This window comes from Martes martes, assembly GCF_963455335.1.
Source record: "Martes martes genome assembly, chromosome: 8".
Classification (NCBI taxonomy): domain Eukaryota; kingdom Metazoa; phylum Chordata; class Mammalia; order Carnivora; family Mustelidae; genus Martes; species Martes martes.
This window is the reverse complement of record NC_137895.1, coordinates 129356782-129371030: the sequence shown is the minus strand read 5'-3', so window position 1 is coordinate 129371030 and position 14249 is coordinate 129356782. Positions and strand designations below refer to the sequence as shown.

At 37.6% G+C, this 14249-nt stretch overlaps 1 protein-coding gene across 1 annotated transcript in view; it reads right to left on the bottom strand.

The window, feature by feature from the left end:
- Positions 1 to 200: 200 nt before the first annotated feature.
- RAB18 (RAB18, member RAS oncogene family) overlaps positions 201 to 14249 on the bottom strand; it is a 36774-nt gene continuing 22725 nt past the window's right edge. The window contains exons 3-7 of the mRNA XM_080811756.1: positions 10720 to 10781; positions 7288 to 7360; positions 5746 to 5864; positions 5607 to 5673; positions 201 to 2173 (exon numbers count right to left, since the gene is read on the bottom strand). Coding sequence (XP_080667882.1) covers positions 1998 to 2173; positions 5607 to 5673; positions 5746 to 5864; positions 7288 to 7360; positions 10720 to 10781 — 497 coding nt within the window. The 3' untranslated portion in view covers positions 201 to 1997. The remainder of the gene's footprint in view (positions 2174 to 5606; positions 5674 to 5745; positions 5865 to 7287; positions 7361 to 10719; positions 10782 to 14249) is intronic.

Genomic DNA, 14249 nt, shown 5'->3' with positions numbered 1-14249 from the left:
AATCCTCCGCTATCCAAGTGACTAATTTCAGATACCATAACTACTTCAGTTAGGAAACCTCCACTAGGAAATAAGCTTGCAACAAAACAGGAGAGTGAAAGCCACATAATCGATGAGAATCTGAGTAACACTATATTCAGATGTTCCTCACCCCATGAGAGTAACAGGGAAACGTAGAATACCTCCTGCACAAATGCATCTAGGGAAAGCAGGCTGTATTTATTTCGAAAACTATAAAAGGTTACAATATAAATCTATCAAACAAAATTAGTTTTTTAAAAGTGACTCATATGTATCCAAATTTTGACCAAATCAACACAACAATCCAATGCACAAAAAGATTATTATATAGCTCAAGGAGCAAAAAGCAATAAAGAGAAATAAATGTCTTGTCAATACAGACACAACATAAATATACAAATCTACAGCTTTAATGTAACACAAACAAATCGTAAGTACATGTGTTAGCTACCTTTCTCCAACAGTAAAGGAGTAAATGCTTTATATTTAGTAAATACATATATAATGTATAAAACCTTTAATCATATGTAGTCTCACAAGCGTGAACCAAGTAGAATGCAAGGTTTTCTTACGTGGAAGATGTACAGTTCATAAAAGACCCAACTTGAAGTAAACCCACTATCATAAGTTATTGCAAAGGTGACCCAGAAAAAGTCTATCATTTGCAACGTATACAAAGAACAAACTGCCCAGAAATTAGTATCAGAAATCTTACTGAAGAGTATCATGGTAACCTGCCTGAAAGGACATATAACTTACTTGGGGGCTTCATATAGCCGGTATCAATGTAAATTAAGTAACATACGAGTGAAAAAATATGTAATGTATAATAGCAAGAGGTTAGAAAACTGAATACTGTGGAAAAGATTTATTAGTCTGTACAACTTGGTTTTGATAAACTATTGGCTACTTGTTACAGTAAATTACCAAGATTTTCAATGCAACAGTATTTTCCCACACACATCAAAATCTGGAAGCAATACGTCTTTCTCATATTGTCATTTAGTGTTCTATTTTTCCCAACCCTCAAAACACAGATACAGGTTTCTGAATATCAACTAGCCATTTAGGGAAGTCATAAGATACAGATGTTCATAAACATTACACAAGCTACAACGGACATACCCGGACAAACGCCACCAACATTTATGGAAAAAGGTGTTGGTTTTTAAAGTGGTAAGTACTATATGGGTTACATAAACACGCTATTCTCGTCTTTCGGAAACCAAAATGGGGGAAAACCTTATTGCCATTCTGCCAAACACCACATAACTAAAAATGCTGCACAAAGGGTCAGAGTCCAATGTACATATCACAGAGTTAAAACTCCAGTTAACAACTGAGCTACTCATTGAAGAAAATTCAAAAGTAAGACCAAACTTCTTAACACATCAATGCTGTTTTAGAAGCATCATCAGAACAAACAGAGATTTAATTATAAATTGGCCTGAACTGCACCTTGTAGAGAATTTTGCTTAGTACTAAAAGAGAATCTGTCAGCAAACATCCTACAAAAGCTGTGGAATCATGCTCTGTGTTATTCCTGAAAGGAAATCTGCCAGGTTTGATGATACCTGAATATCTCCCAGTGGTTCTGGGAGTTCTACATACCAATTAATTCAGTAATTGATAGGAGTAGTTAAGCAAAGAGGAGACCAAAAGTAGACCTTGTATCAACATAGACTAGATAAGTGGATTTTTTAATCACATGATAAATGTAAATCATAAAATCAAATGTACTTTAAAAAGTACACCTATTTTATGTTACATAAAAAACTGTAGACTGCAAACTGTGCATGCTTACCATAACATTGTACCTGGGAAAGCTGATGAGTGGGATTTCTTGCAAATATTTACTGCCATGATACAAAACAAATATGTGCAAACTGCAAGGTCCCTAAAATAGCAGTTAGAGTTTATATACAGAAAGATGTCACTATCTGATCAAATATGCAAGAGATGGAGTTTCCCAGAGTTTATAACATAGAACAGTAACCACCACAGGCTCCTCCTCCAGGGCCTTCTTCCCTGTGTGTCAGTTTGACTCCTTTATTCTGGTTCTCACTTTCCCACAGTCCAGGCGTCTGAATGATCTTTTCAACAAGTTCCTCAAAGGCACACTGTACACCATCACAGGTTTTTGCACTTGCCTCTGAAAGTCAAGGAAAAAAATGTGAGAGGCTACTCTTTTACGATCCTATTCCTATGCCTTTCTGGAAAATTATTATGGCATAAATATCAGCCGGTAGTATATACAGAGGCAAATCAGCAGTTTCTTCCCACAGGTTTAATATTCGTGAACCTCCCCCAACTCTCAAAGTTGAGCTATTCAATTCTATCCACAAGAATAGTGGTATATAAACCCGGAATTTTGTGATATGTCAAAGTTCCTTCTTAATTTTTCAGTTAGTTCTTAAAGTCAACCCCCAAAAAACAGATTATTAGAATAAAGAATTTCAGAATAGGAATAAGAATAAGGAAATTCAGGCTCCCAGCTGAACAGTCTGGCTGTTCTGTACTGGCAATGAGACACAGATCTCCTTAAAGGAGCATTTATGCTCCTTCCCCATGAAACTCATGTGGGACAGTGAGCCCTGCCCCCCAAGCCTACCTTTCCCTCGTCATTACTTTTTTGACTACCTGAGATGACCCTCTTACTCCTTTATCATAAAACTCCTCTATCTCAGCTCTTCACCTAACTTTATGTTGAGAAAAACAGAAACGATCTGACAGGAGCTACTGATCTTCCCACCAAGAGGTTCACCAACCCGCCTGCACTTGTAACCTGAGGCTTGTCTTCGCTCCTGTGACAGCGGAAGAACTGTCCCGGCTGCGGTCTAGGCGCACCCCCTTTCCTAGCCCCTCGGATCCCACCCCTCCTCGGTCATTGCAGAATCACGGGCCCTCACTGCTGGATCGTATCAGTCAGCCTAAAAGCCCGCCGAGATTACTGTCCATCTTACTAACCAACTGAGCAACCGACCACCCTGCCTTCCAGCCCACACACCCGACCAGCAGCCACCAGGGCTCTCTATTCTCTTTCAAAGCAAAACTGTCATCAAGAGTTACCTACATAAGCTATTTCCCCTTTCTTATCTCACATTTTTTCTTCAAACTCTAAACAACCTTGAACACCACCAGTTTGAACTGTGCTGTTCCACTTACGCATGGGTTTTTTTCAACAAATACAGTACAGTACTGTAAAGGTATTTTCTCCTCCTCATGGTTTTAATAACATTTTCTCTAGCTTACTTTACTGTAAGAATACAGGACGTAAGACACAGAGCTTCCGGAGCAGGCGTTAACTGACTGTTTATCAGTAAGGCTCCAGATCAGCAGGAGGCTATTAGCAGCTCAGTCTGGGGGGAGGCAAAAGTCATATGCAGTTTTCAAGGTCAGGACCCCTAACCCCCCATTGTTCAAGGGTCAACTATACTCTAGGTTTTTGTTCTCATCACTCCACTGACATTTTCTTTTAAAAAATACCAACGTTCTCCATCTCGTCAAATCTACTGTCCTCCTCCTATTCAACATCTTCTAGCAGTTGACACAGCTGATCACTTTCTTCCTTTACATACTTTGTTCACTTGACTTTCAGGAAGGACACTGAACACTCCTCCTCTCACCGACATGTCATGCACAGCCTTGTTGGCTGACTCCTCCTCCTCCTGCTGACCTCTAACTGTCGGAGCACCCCAGGCTTCAATCGTCAGCTGTTTTCCACCCAGTGACCTGTTTCCCCCTGTGACCACTTTAATTCCATGACTTAAAATACCACCTAAATGCCAATGACCAGCATGTCCACAGGTTATCCAAAAAATGGTTCATCCTTATGCTAAGCAGAATTCCTGATTCCCCACTCCCTTACCCAAACCTGTTCTTACCTCAGGCTCTCACACACAGCTAATGGCAGCACAGTTCACCTAGTTTGCTCATGCCAGAGACTCAGAGTTATCCGTGATTGCTCTCTCTCTCCTTATCCTCAATACCCAATCTATCAGCAGAGCCTATCACCTTTGCCATCCAAATATCTCCTTCATCTGCCAACCTTCCAGAAGCTACCCACAACCACTCCCACAGTCAAAGGCACCAGCATTATTCATCTGGGCCACTATAAGAGAATGACAAGCCTCTTGCTTCTGCTTCTCAGGGGCCATTTTCTGTACAAACAGGTCTTTTTAAAAGAATATCAGATCACAGCACCACTCCCCTGCTTTCCACACTTAGAATAAAATTCATTTTTTTACCATACCCTATAAGGCCCAACAAGACCTTTTAAACTTCATCTCCCATTATCACCACCTTTCCCCCAACATACACTATACTCCAGCCCACAAGCTTTCTTCCTGTCCCTTAAACACACTAAACTCATTCCTACCTCAGGAAATATTTACTATTCTCTCAACCTGAGATGTCCTCCCTCTAGATCTTCATATTATGGATTCTTGGTCGAATGGCACACCTCAAAGAACTTCCCTGAATTACTTCCCACACCCATTCATACTCTCTCTCCTTCACAGCACTACTTATTCAAGTCTGTTTCCTCTACTAGAATGTAAGCTTCATGAGGTCAGGGACTTTGTCTATTTTGTTCATCTGTTTGTTATATTCTCACAGTCCAGTAGGTGTTTTCTGAACTAATGTATCAAAATGAAGGACACCCAGCGAGTAAGCAGAAGAGGTAGTACTCAATTCCTTTCTAAAATTCCCTATTACCTTCCACTTATAGCACCCAGCTTCTATCTATAGATGATGTTCTTTTATTTCCATTTCTTAATTCCTAGAAGAGTCTAACAGTGGAATAGCTAAATCAGTAATTCCTAAAGCTGGCTTCACATCAGAATCAACTAGGGTGTCGTTAGAAACTGTCTTCCAGGCCCAATTTCAGACCTGTGAAAAGGTCCAGGGAACCTGTAATGTGAAAAAAGCTCCAAAGTGATATAACCTGTCCACTTTTCTAGACAGAGGGTCAACAAACTTCTCCTATAAAGAGCCAGATGGTAAATATTTTAGGCTTTGAATGCCTTATGGTTTCTGCCATAACTACTGAACTCTGCCAGGAAGCACAAAAGCAGCCACAGACAGCGTGTGGATGACCGGGTAGGTAAGACTGTCTTCCAATACAAATGATGGAACGAGATTTGGCCCCGTGCTGTAGTTTGCTGAACCCTACACTTCACCCAGCTTCTCAAGTATTAATGTGCATACAAACCACATGAAGATCTTGTCAAAATATAGGTTCTAATTCAGAAAAGCTGAGTTGGGCCGAAATGAAGCATTTCTAACAAACTTCCAGGTGGTATCACTGCCATCAGCACAACGACCACACGCTGGGTGCCTGCCTTTACTGAATGCCATCACATCTGGAGAGGAAGGATCTGTGTCCTATGCAACTTCACATAATAAGATCTGATTTTTTTTTAACAGAAGGAAAAATGAACCTGGCTCTATAGTTAGATTTCACAGCACAAGAAAATGATGAACTAAGTACATATATTACACAGTTCATAAAGAGAAAAATGTAGCAAAAACTCCATTTAAAAATTCCTCTTTAATAATGAAAGGATAAATGTTCACACACCTACCTATAAATAACATGGAATGCTTTCGTGCAAATTTCAGGCCTTCATTTCTATCAACTTCACGATTTTCCTGAAAGGTAAATATAAAGATTAAGAAAAGCTACCAAAATACAGTCAAGATGCCAAGTGTCTGACTTCTTACCTTATCAATTTTATTTCCAACTAGCATGTTTACTATGTCATTTCTCGTGCAGTATGTTTCCAATTCATTTAACCAATTATCCAACTTAACAAAGGTATCTCTTCTTGTGACATCATAAACTGAAATAAAAAGGGTCACTTATTAAATAAGCATTAAAACTAAGAAGCAATGACGTTATATTTCTGATATGTGACTAAGAGCTAATATTTCCATGTAGGTAAGTCTGTTTCTAAGCCTTCAAATGTTTAACAATCAGTACCTACTCACCCAGATGGAAGAAACAAGTGTGTTAAAAAATAATAATAAACATACACATACACACATTTCAATTTTATTAAGACACACTCAGAGAAATTAAATTATATCCTGTGCAATAACTGAAAATTAACTTAAGCAAAACAACAGCTGTTCCCATTGGTAACTAAAAGACATTGATCCAAAAACCAAAACGTTCAGATCCAAATCTGTGGCAAAATACCAAATTTCTTTCATAGATTTAAACATCTATGACCCTTTTAACTTGTTTCTTATAAGAACCAGAATTTGCAACTTTTGAAAAAATATGAAAACTTAATGGACAGGATCCTGATTGTCTCCCTGTTATCACTTTTATCTTACATCCCACTGCATTTTAATATGTAAAGAGCTTATTAATATAAAGACCTTATTAATTTAAAGTGTCTTCTAGGGGCGCCTGGGTGGCTCAGTTGGTTAAGTGACTACCTTCAGCTAAGGTCATGATCCCAGGGTTCTGGGATTGAGTCCTCGATCTGGTTCCCTTCTCAGCCTGCTTCTCTCTCTCCCTCTGCCACTTCCACAGTCTGTGCTCTCCTACTCTCTCTCTGTCAAACAAATAAATAAAATCTTTAAAAAAAAAAAAAGTGTTTTCTAAACTTAAAGATGCTGAACCAAAATAAGAGTTGCTATTAAACCGATAAAATGAACCTAAAACCTCACAATTAATGACATAATATAAAAGGACAATTTTCCCTAAAATTGATCAATATTTATTTTTAAGAAGTTTCCCAGGAATATTAACAACAAGTACTTTTCAACAACTTACAGTAAGAATCCACATTTGGATTTTAAATTCTGTATGATTATGGATCAACGATGTTAAGTGCTTTGTGATACTCTTTAGGACTAATAAAAGAGATTCAACTAAGCAACTAGCACACTTCTTCCTTTATAAACGCACAGCAAATGTTAATACACTGCTGACTGAAGATCAGTTCCTGGTAACACTCTTAAGACAGACAATTATTTGTGGATTAATCCTCAATTATATCCTCATCAACACGTGCTTTTAAAACCAAATAAATTAATCTGATCTTTATCTTTCAATCGCTAGACAAAGAACTGAAAAGAAATTTTGAAAGTTTAAATATTCATTAATATTAAATGAACTTAATATAACTTCAAGTAATAAAGGGACCCTGAAGAAAAATAAAAACTTACTGACCTTCGCAGATAGGAAAAATCAGAAATTGCAATAATAAAACAACAATATTTTTAAAGCAGTATCATAAAGTAAAACCTTACCTAATATAACACCCTGCGCACCTCTGTAATAGCTGGGAGTTAATGTTCTGAACCTCTCTTGACCAGCAGTATCCTAAAAGTGACAATTATTATTAAATTCAAGAAGTCTAAAAAAAAGATCGTCAACATATCAAGAGTAGAAAGTCAAACAGCATTATTAAAAATATCCATGTACAAGCTCATTTAAAACTTGAAATTTAGGGGCGCCTGGGTGGCTTAGTCATTAAGCATCTGCCTTCAGCTCAGATCATGATCCCAGGGTCCTGGGATTGAGCCCTGCATCGGGCTGGAAGTCTGCTTTTCTCTCTCCCACTCCCCCTGCTTGTGTTCCCTCTCTCACTGTGTCTCTATCAAATAAATAAATAAAATCTTTAAAAAAAAATTGTAAAACTTGAAATTTAAATTAGATGTGTTCTCTTACTGACAAGTGTTACATAAAATAAAGTTAAGAAATACTGACTCATCTCTAGAAAAACAGATCTCAGTAAAGGGGTATTTTTTTAAGATTTTTATTACACATGAAACCTCTTTATTACACATGAAACCCATGGTTCTCAACTTCAGAAGCTCAATGAAATTTCCTGGAAATGAAAAATTCCAACCCCCAGTGATTCTGGTTTCACTGGTCTATGATAAAGACAAAAGTTTTCAAAGTCTCCCCAGGTGATTCTACTGTAGAATCAAGGTTTAAAACCACTTAACTTTGTTTTAAAAAGAGAATTACAGGAGTATCTTATTTTAGGTAAACAATTTTTAGGTTGGAAAGTATTTTCGGTGTATCCTCTTTTAGGAAAATGCATAAAACCAAACCACTTGCTATCACATGTTTCTGACTCATACTGGGGGAGAGGAACACAAGATGTACACCAGCCAGGAAGTGCAGGATCCTGGGATTGAGTACCATGTCAGGCTCCACGCTCAGTGGTGAGTCTGTTTCTCTATCGCCTTTACCCCTCCCCCGTTCATGCTTTCTTGCTCTCTCTCTCTCTCATAAATAAAATCCTTTAAAAAAAAAAGACTAGAGCAAAAAAATGTTTTAATGTTAAAATCAAAATAAAATACTGCACAATTGACACTTCACACACAAATATCTAAATCAGTCCAGTTATGCAGAGTCTTGATTTTTTTTTGGATCCACTTATAAAAATGTTTGAGTAGGTATGATAATTTGGGCAAAAACCCTGTGCCACAATACTGGATCAGGATTTATAACACCTATAAAATTTATATGCTTAAATACTCAAAAGTTAACATTTGCTTGTGTTTGTTTTCAAGATAGGAATTTGCAGTAACTGTAAAAGCATCCCTGGTAGGTAAGAAAAGCGCGCTTATTATCTGTGCTTTTCTTCTCTGACAAGAATGGAGGAAAGAGATTATTAAAGATAGAAATGAATAAAAGACTAGGAAGGATCTGGAAAGGCTAAATATTAAAATGTGGGAGTGGAAGTGAGGGCAAGATATAGAGAAAGCTTTAGAGGAGCCAAGTAGGTCGTGATGTGTGTGCAGCACTTTCTAGAGCAGTGGGAACAGGGCTGTACTCGACTATTCTATTTGACTGATCCTAGGAGGAGTGCCCAAGCTGGAGAGGAACTGATTTTACATATATATTTAAAAAACCACAGAAGAATCTGAGGAAGCAATGGTTTCATGTATTTCTATTAATGAGTGAGGAGGTCTTCCTAAATATGACCTAACACCCAAATTCATGGGGAAAAAATGGTTTGACCACATAAATATTAGAACCTTGGTATAGCAAGAACATCCCTCCTGACCCCATCCATACCCCATATACACTCTCATCCTAAACAAGCTTTGAAGGCAAATGACAAACAGGAAAAAAAACATCTGCAGCATATGACAGAGTTGGTATTATGCACACACACACACACGAAACAGACATTAACCTCTGAAGCACATGCATGGCTCAGTTGGTTGAGCGTCTAACTCTTGATTTCAGCTCAGGTCATGATCTTGGGGTTGTGAGATTGAGCCTCTTACTTAAAAGATATTTATATGCCTATGATAAAGATGTCACTTCGGTAATACCTGCCAACCTTTTTATTACACAGGAACTAAAAAGTAAATTTTAAAAACCTCTTGCATAAAAGAAAGATCTCATGTAAATCAATAAGCCTTAGATCCAACTCTAACACGCATATCTCATAGAACAGTAGCAAAGGCAGAAAGAAGTGATAAATTCAAACATGAAAAATATATGAAAAATCAGGCCCCCACTTTTGTACAGGAAGAAGCCAACATTCTTAAATTGTTCAATATATTTTATTATGGCCTAGTCCAACATTTTCCAAATTGTTTTCTGTTAGACACTACTATTCTGATTGATATCACAATTATATTTTGGGGAGGGGGCAAATAGGCTACCAATCATATGAAGTATTATATGTTAGAAAAAAATTAACAGAAAAACATAAGACACACTTACACAATTCCATGTTATTTGGGATAAAATGTGTATTAGAAATAATATGCTGTTCAGAGAATGCTAGGAAGATGAATCAGATCATACAGTGCATGAACAGTTGCTGTTTCAATCTGTAACTGATGCCCAAACATTTACTATTTAATCACCATGTTGAAGTACACCTCAACATTCTAATATTTATTAGAACCAGTTCTTATATTACCACAGGTAATAAAAACATATTTATATATTTAATTATCATAGTACATGTGGGAATCAGATATATAAGAGCATATTTTTATAAATTATATATGTAATATAATATGTTAGCAATCATTTAGATATATAGAGAGAAGTAGGCAGGTAGATAGATAAGAGTGGGGGAGAGACAGGCAGACAGAGATAGACATTGAGCATCCTGGATGTTTTTGACAATTAATGCTACTTTATTCAGTCAGCACTATCATGAAAAGGTCTAGTCAGGAAAGCAACATGCAGCAGAATGTTTGGGTTCTCAGGCAAATGAAAAGGAAGTAAGTAAAAACTGGGCACTGATATTAAAAAATAAATCCAAAGTTGGCAAAATCAAATTTCAAAAATATTTATACTAACAAACAGGAAAAATACTTTTTTTTTCCCCTAAGCATCACTTCATCCCCTTCTCCCCAACAACTGCCATCAGTGTGAGCTGAGTATACACTGTCTTCTTCAAAACTTTAAAGAAACATATTCAACAACAATAATCCTCTCTGGCAGACAAGATGATTTTTCTATATTCTGGTTTTAAATATTCTTCAGGGATTACACACTTTAAAATTTTGGGTAAGTAAAACAAGTCTCTGCCTCATTACCCAATTATAAGACATAATATTGTTTATCCCTTAACCAACAAATTGTCCAAGTTATTTAGTATAAACTGTTTACCTCTAGAACTCTATACACATCAATTTCTGCTTCTTTAAAAAATACAAGCTGAATATTTATACAAAATACATTTTTAAAATTCTTACCCAGATTGCAAGTTTAGCCTTATTTCCATCCACTGAAATTGTTTTCACCTTAAAGTCAACACCTTGAAAAAAATGAAAATGTTGATAAGCATCCCAGTAAAATAACCCTTTTAAAATCAATTACCAAGAAAACAGAAAAGCCACTTAATCGAACACTCAATTTCATACCCCAAATCCATGGAGTTATGGATGTGAAAATTTAAAGAAAAGTGTGCCTAAAGTTCAGCAGCTTAGGATTTAATCAGGATAAATGAAAACCAAATGCTTGCAGAATTCAAACACTTACCTACCTGTACTTGCTTGAAAAAAAAAATAAACACTTTAATGGAAAAATAAACTTCAATGTAAGGTGATTAACGACGCATATTAAAAGCCAAGTGCTGGCATTCAAGGAGCTCATGCAGAGAAGACTATCCAGGCTGACCCTGGATCAGGGCCGTTTTCTAAGGGGCTCCAAACACCATCTACACTCCGTCATTGAGGGTGCTGTCCACAGCCAGCCAATCCCCTAACTCAGATTCCGACTGTCAGCAGCTTGGTAAAAACAGAAAAAGGCCACTTACTTCTTGTCTTATGAATTCTTTGTTTTTATCCTAAAAAAAAGTATTCGTTCTATATAACTTTATCAATGATCCCTTGCTACTGCACAACTGCAAAAGAATTTACACACAAAAACATCTGTGCCCAATCCTCTAAGAATCTTTATAAGTGAAAAGGAGGAGTGCTCAAAGTGCTATGAAAATCTGCTGTAAATACTAATTTATGTAAAGAGAAGAGTTCCATAAGAAGACACATAAGGTTTTACTACAGTGCCCCCACCTCCCAAAAAAAAAAAAAAAAAAAAAAAAAAAAACAAACCTTTCCAGGAAAAGGGGTTGACACAAGCCATTTGGCTTAAATGAACAGTAACTGCCCACACGTCTTTAAAGAGTATCAAAATTAATGTGCAGGCTACCCCACTGGCCAGAGGGAAAGCATTAGCTCAAGAAGCTTGGAAAGAAACTTTCAAAAGATCTTATTAGCTTGTCACAATTAATTCAGAACAGCCACAACTAAGATGAACAGCACCCTCATATACTAAATGCTTACAAGAACACCTGTCACCAATATGGAAATACATCAGTAATTCTTGGATGATTTCCGGTGATCCATTACAAACACAAAGTAGGTAATAAAAATGTGTTTCAAATATGCATTATATCAGGTATGCCAAAGATTAAGGAAAAAAAAAATGTTTGGTGTCTTGGGCTAGGATGATAAAGGAGCTGATAAAGCCACACCCTGTATCATGGGCAATTGTCTGTTAAAGGACAGTGCTAATAACATAGTCCAAGGAAAACTTAGTATTTCTTTGCAGCTAAACATACAAAAAAATCTCCTATTAAATAATCTTGTATCATTAGATCTAGATAACGAAATATTATGCCACACCACTTATATAAAAATTATGAAGGGCGCCTGGATGGCTCAGTCAGTTAAGCATCTGCCTTCGGCTCCGGTCATGTTCCCAGGGTCCAGGGATCGAGTCCCACATCGGGCTCCCTGCTCTGTGAGGAGCCTGCATCTTCCTCTGCCTCTGCCCCTCTTTGTCTCTCATGAAAAAAAAATAAAATCTTTCTTTAAAAAGTAGGAAATTATTTACATTTTATTTGTAATACTTTATTTTTTTTTTTTAAGATTTTATTTATTTATTTGACAGATCACAAGTAGGCAGAGAGGCAGGCAGAGAGAGAAGGGAGGAAGCAGGCTCCCCGCTGAGCAGAGAGCCCAATGCGGGGCTCGATCCCAGGACGCCGGGATCATGACCTGAGCTGAAGGCAGAGGCCTTAACCCACTGAGCCACCCAGGCGCCCCTATTTGTAATACTTTAAAAACAAAACCAAACCTGAGAAAATTCACATGAGGGAAATGGTTCTGACTTGGTACAGGTACTAAATTAAGGCCACTGTAGACAATATATAGAAATAACCCGTCATACATACTCTCCAGTTAAATTTTCAAAGTTTTTCAGAGAATAAAGAACTTTTTTTCCCTAATTACTCCAGACAACATGCTCAAGGGCAGACTGGCTTTTTGCTAGCTACCAGCCAGTGTACCCAAGAAAAGAAACTCATTGTTTCCAAAATGTTTGTGTTTACCTCCCCTCTCCCAATCTCCTTCATCTCTTTCACAATTTCCTGTTTTTCATATGTTTCTTGACAGTCTAATGACAGTCTCTGTCATATGTATCATTTACGTGTTGTTAACTGTTTCCAAGTTACTCTTCTGTGATATTAAATCTGAAAGTTACAGATAACATCCTTCGGAAACAATGTCCACTGACGTCCTATGTCAAAGTCAATACACACAGGCAGCCTGAAAGGGCCCCTCATCCGGCCCCAGGCCCTTCGTCCCTCTGGGGAATCTCCTACACAAACGCTGAGTTCTTCAGCTTTCATCTGCTCAAACTGCTTCTTCACCAAGTCTGGTTCTTCTGTTTTGCAAGTGGCTCTCAATTTCCTTTTAATGATAGCCACACTGGGAATCTTTTTAATAAACCTGATTTTGCCAACTTCTTAACTAGATTTGATTAAACGATCTTTTCAACTTCCTCATGTGGATGACAAGGAGCTTGTAACAGAAGCTGAACGTCTAGGGAAAAAAACAAAAAAAAACACTCCTGTGTATTTCTTCTACTCTCCTACAACACTGAACACTTCTGTGACCATATTGTGAGGGGTTTTACCACAAGCAATTCTCGACTCTCCGGGGACATCGGTGTCCTATAATTCAATTCAGTCTGATAGAGTCAGATCCCACAGGGGAAGGGCTAACTAATAGTAAGTCCTATAATACTACTGCCCTCCCATCTGAGATGCCATCCCAAATCCAGGTTGTTACCTGTGCTTCTGACCACCTGGCTATTAATCAAAGCTTCCCACAATCCCCTCCTTTGACTGGATTAATTTGTGGCTCACAGAATTCAGGAAAAGCTACTTACTAGAGTATCATTTTATTATAAAAGGATATAACCCAGGAACAGCCAGATGGAAGAGACAAATAAGGAAAAGTATGGGGAAGGCACAAAGCTCCCATGCCCTCTCCAAGTATGCCATCTTCCCAGAACTTCCATGTGTTTGCCAAAACAGAATTCTCAGAACCTGTAAATTTAGCATTTTTATGAAGGTTTCATTATTTAGGCATGACTGATTAAATCATTGTCCTTCAGTGACTGAATAAAATCTCCCAGCCCTCACCCCTCTCCCCTCCCCTAAGGTAGGAGAGGAAAGAGTAGGACTAAAAATTCCAACCCTCTAATCACATGGTTGATTCTTCAGGCAACCAGCCTCTACCCTTAGAGGCTTTCCAGAAGTCATAGCACCAGCATAAACTCAGGAATCACTGAAAGGGGCTAGTTATGAAAAACAAAAGACATCTTTACTGCGTTGATCAGTTAAGAAAATCAAAGGGTTTTAAAAACTCTGTCCCAGGAACCAAATATCTATTTCTTATAAATCAAAATATCCACAGAAGAACTGTCATTTTGGCTT